This window comes from Solanum tuberosum, unplaced genomic scaffold (assembly GCF_000226075.1).
Source record: "Solanum tuberosum cultivar DM 1-3 516 R44 unplaced genomic scaffold, SolTub_3.0 scf00640, whole genome shotgun sequence".
NCBI lineage: Eukaryota > Viridiplantae > Streptophyta > Magnoliopsida > Solanales > Solanaceae > Solanum > Solanum tuberosum.
Genome location: NW_006239562.1, coordinates 213,469 through 217,237, shown reverse-complemented (window position 1 = coordinate 217,237; position 3,769 = coordinate 213,469). Strand labels below are relative to the sequence as shown.

General features: G+C 32.4%; 1 protein-coding gene across 8 annotated transcripts in view; it reads right to left on the bottom strand.

Moving 5' to 3' along the window:
* The window catches only part of LOC102597626 (DNA repair protein XRCC2 homolog), an 11,136-nt gene extending 9,313 nt beyond the window's left edge, over positions 1–1,823 (bottom strand). For 6 of the 8 annotated variants that reach the window (XR_001472323.1, XR_001472322.1, XR_368882.2 and 3 more), the window contains exon 1: positions 177–322. Coding sequence is in view for 3 of the 8 variants with exons in the window: in XM_015304915.1 (XP_015160401.1) it covers positions 177–179 (3 nt within the window). In the remaining 5 variants the exon portion in view is untranslated. Of the gene's footprint in view, positions 1–176; positions 325–1,569 lie in introns of those variants that run through there. The other 2 variants (XM_015304911.1, XM_015304914.1) reach the window with 1 other exon arrangement.
* Positions 1,824–3,769: the final 1,946 nt, after the last annotated feature.

The window sequence follows — 3,769 nt, the reverse complement described above, 5'->3', positions numbered from 1 at the left end:
AGTAACAAAAGAGAGTTTTGAAACCATATTACCGTATCAACAATATGGTTCCAGGAAAACACAAATTAGTCATAAATTTCCAGCAATTGACTAAACTATAAAATTAGAGCCTCCATATTCTAAACAACATGAAATTCCAAAATACAAAATAAACAAGCTCAAGAATAAATATCTACCATTTGCTCGAATGATCCGCTGCTTCAGTAATCGTGAAAGGCTTAACACATCAAAACGACAATCCAGGTCAACAAACATAACTAATCGCTCCAAGCCTCCATAGTTTACACCCTTCCACTCCTTAGGCAAAATACAATTAATAGCAGCCTAGCATGAACCAAAAAGAATCACATTAAGCTTATTATTTGAGAGACATAATATATGTGATACCATCTAGTTGGGATTAATGCTTTTGTAATTTTCTTAAAAAATCTACAGTAACAATTTTTATATTTGCCAGGACTCTTTTTAATCAAGTTAGGGACTTGTATGTTCATCGAGAGTATGAATAAGTGTGGAGTTCCGAGACCTCCTTATTTGCAAGATAAAGTATTTCCCCTTGTTCATGAAGTATTATTTCATTATTTGCAAATACTCAGTTTGGTCTTTGTCATTTTCGGGGACTTCAACTGAAAATTGAATAGTGGTATGAATGTGTATTCCAAGTGAAGTTTTTCAAATCTTCAATTCCCATCCCTAAATCTTTTCCACAACTAGGACTTCCATAAACTTTTCTCAAATTCAACTTCAAATAATCTTCTTGCAGATTTAACTGAAAATTGTCCAAGTTCCCAATTAGTATTGGTATGAAATAGACCCATATTATTATTTTTTCATAACCGTGGTGTCCGAACCAGCTTTCACGCATCTCAACTAATTTCACGTGATAATGTCAGCTCCCACTCCCACTGGGGACAAAAACTAGGTAATTTTATCCACCAAGTCTAAGATAGATGGGAAGAAATGAATTCGAACCTACAACCTCATGGTACTCAGCCCACTTTATTGTCCACTAGGTCACACCCATGGGTGCTGACATAGACCCATATGGAGCAAAATGGTCACATAGAATCCATACTTCTAAAACATCCGACCTTAACTAGTCAGGTAATTGATTAATATTGGTAACACTACAAAATGTGAGAGTCCACAAAGCAAAAGAAAATGGTCAAAAATGCACCTAAAGTATCCCGATTTTTCGAGTTTCATACCTGAACTATCAGGTCTGTGCATTTCCTACCTAAACTATAACCAATTATTTATCAAAATACATCTCAACTATCAATTGTTTATTTTTCTTACCTGAACAATGGGATATTTCAGTTTATGAAACTCACACACCTACTAGTTGAATTGTGTTTTAATAAATAGTTAGGGATAGTTCAGATAGAAAACTCGCACAATTGATCGTTCATTCAGATATGAAACTCAAAAAACCTGAATACATTAAGAGTGTCTATATATGCACATTAAATCACTGATTCAAAATTATGAATTGGCATCTATAAAATGTAGCTGAACAGCAATGAAGAAGAAAAATTAATAAATAGAGTTTTGTTTAATGTGACTTGCCTGCATAAGAATGCGAGTTTTTGAAGAAGGAGAAGGACCGACGATTTCTACAACATTGCCGGGACGGAGAGGAATGCGATGAAGTGGTGGAGGTAATGGTAGAAAAGGCCGCTCTGAGAAAACCCTAGTGAGAAATTGCTTCGCCGTTTCGTCTGCTTCAATCCATTCTCTCGCCGACGACGCCATTTCTACTCTTCCTCAGTTGCTCGTAGCTGAAAACGGAAAAGGGGGACAGTGAACCAGCTCTACAAGACTAAAAGGAATTTCTTTTTTTATATAAAAAAAAAGAAATTAATATGTCTATTTTATCAGAAATAATTAATTTTACGAAATTTTCATTATTTTAATTTATAAAGAGAAAAAGGACAAATATACTCCGAACTATCGTAAATGGTATGCAAATACCCTCCGTCATATTTTTGGGACATTGGTGCCCCCTGCCATCTAAAAACTAGAGCATATATATCATTTATACTAACGGACATACACGTGTAATAACCTTATCCACAGATCCGACATTTATTAAATATCCGATCGACGGATAAGATTGTGCCACGTGTTCCTATTTAGCCTTCCGTTAGAGTGAAGGATATATATGCTCTAGTTTTAGATGATAGGGGCATCATCCGTTAGAGTGAAGGATATATATGCTCTAGTTTTAGACGACAGGGGCATCCATGTCTCAAAAGTATGACGGAGAGTATTTGCATACCATTTACGATAATTCGAAGGTATATTTGTTTTTTTCCCATTTATAAATGATCATGAAAAGATCATTTTTAATTATCTCACTGTCTGTTTGATATAAAAGGCCTATAAGATAAAAAAAAAAGATACTCCTTTGATTTCATATTCTTTTGTATCCACGTTACGTAGATGCAAGATGTTGGTTATATAAGGTATAGTAGAAGCAAAGGTAGGCCGAAAAAGTGTTGAAAAGAGCTGATAAGATAGGAAATGAATTTCATGTTATCAAGGATATGCCCTTAGATAGGAAAATGTGGATGACACTTATTAGGATAGAAGGTTAGTAGGTAGGATCATCTTGCTTATTATGTGGATGACACTTATTAGGATAGAAGGTTAGTAGGTTAGTAGGTAGGATCATCTTGCTTATGGTGGTTGGTGTTTGTCATTGTCATTGTACTTGTATTGGAGTCGTTTGTTTGGGAACTAGTTATCCCAAAATTAGTTATCATGTGGTTAGCTATTCTGGAATAACTTATCACACCATGTATATGGGAAAACTTATCCCACCACTATGATATAAGTGGTGGGATAAGCTATCTCAAACATGGCAATCAAACAAGATACAAAATTTTTATTTCATCACTAAGTTCTTGTTTTTTTTATATTTGATTATAGCACTATTTTGTGTTACTTGCTATGTTTTCTTTATTATCACCTTCTTCTTTGTACCTGAATTTGGTACATTTGAATCGAAGGTCTTTTGAAAATAGTTTCGCTACCTCCACGAGTTAGTAGTAAGATCTCTGTATATTCTGCCCTCTTCAGACTCCTCTTGTGGGATTTTACTTGTTGTTATTGTATGTATCCACATTACTAAAAGTATTTATTTCAAATTATTTGTCAATTGATCAAAATTAAAACAAAACAAATTTAATTTTGTTTGTTTTCCCCTTAAAGTTAATTCGAAAATATAAATACCGTAAAGTCTAAAAGAAAAGTTAATCCTTTTATTGATCTTAGTATTGATAGAGCGGATACATAATTAAAGTATATGAAAAAGAGTTAAAAAGGGGAAATTAGTAAAGATGTCTTTCTTATTTTTCAGAAGGTGCAGGTAAAAGGAAAATTGAACAAGTAATATAAAACAAATGAGGTAATTTATTTGATTCGTAAAGTCTAGATGCATGATACTATCACATAAATTGAGATAGAAAAAAAAATACTTATGAAGTATTTTCAAATGGGAAAATATCTAATTACTCCTTTGGTTCAAAATATTTGTCATAATTCACTTTCCCAGAGTTCATTAACTAATTTTTAGAACTAAATTAAATAGTATTTTAAAATTAAAAGTTAAATACTCAAAAATTATACAAAATATGCTAGAAGTTATAAAAAAAATTCATATCAATATAGTAAAAAAGATATACTGTAAATATTAACCTAACAAGTATTTTGAGACTAAAAAATCTCTTTTTATTTAGATTCACACATGAAATTTACACATAAA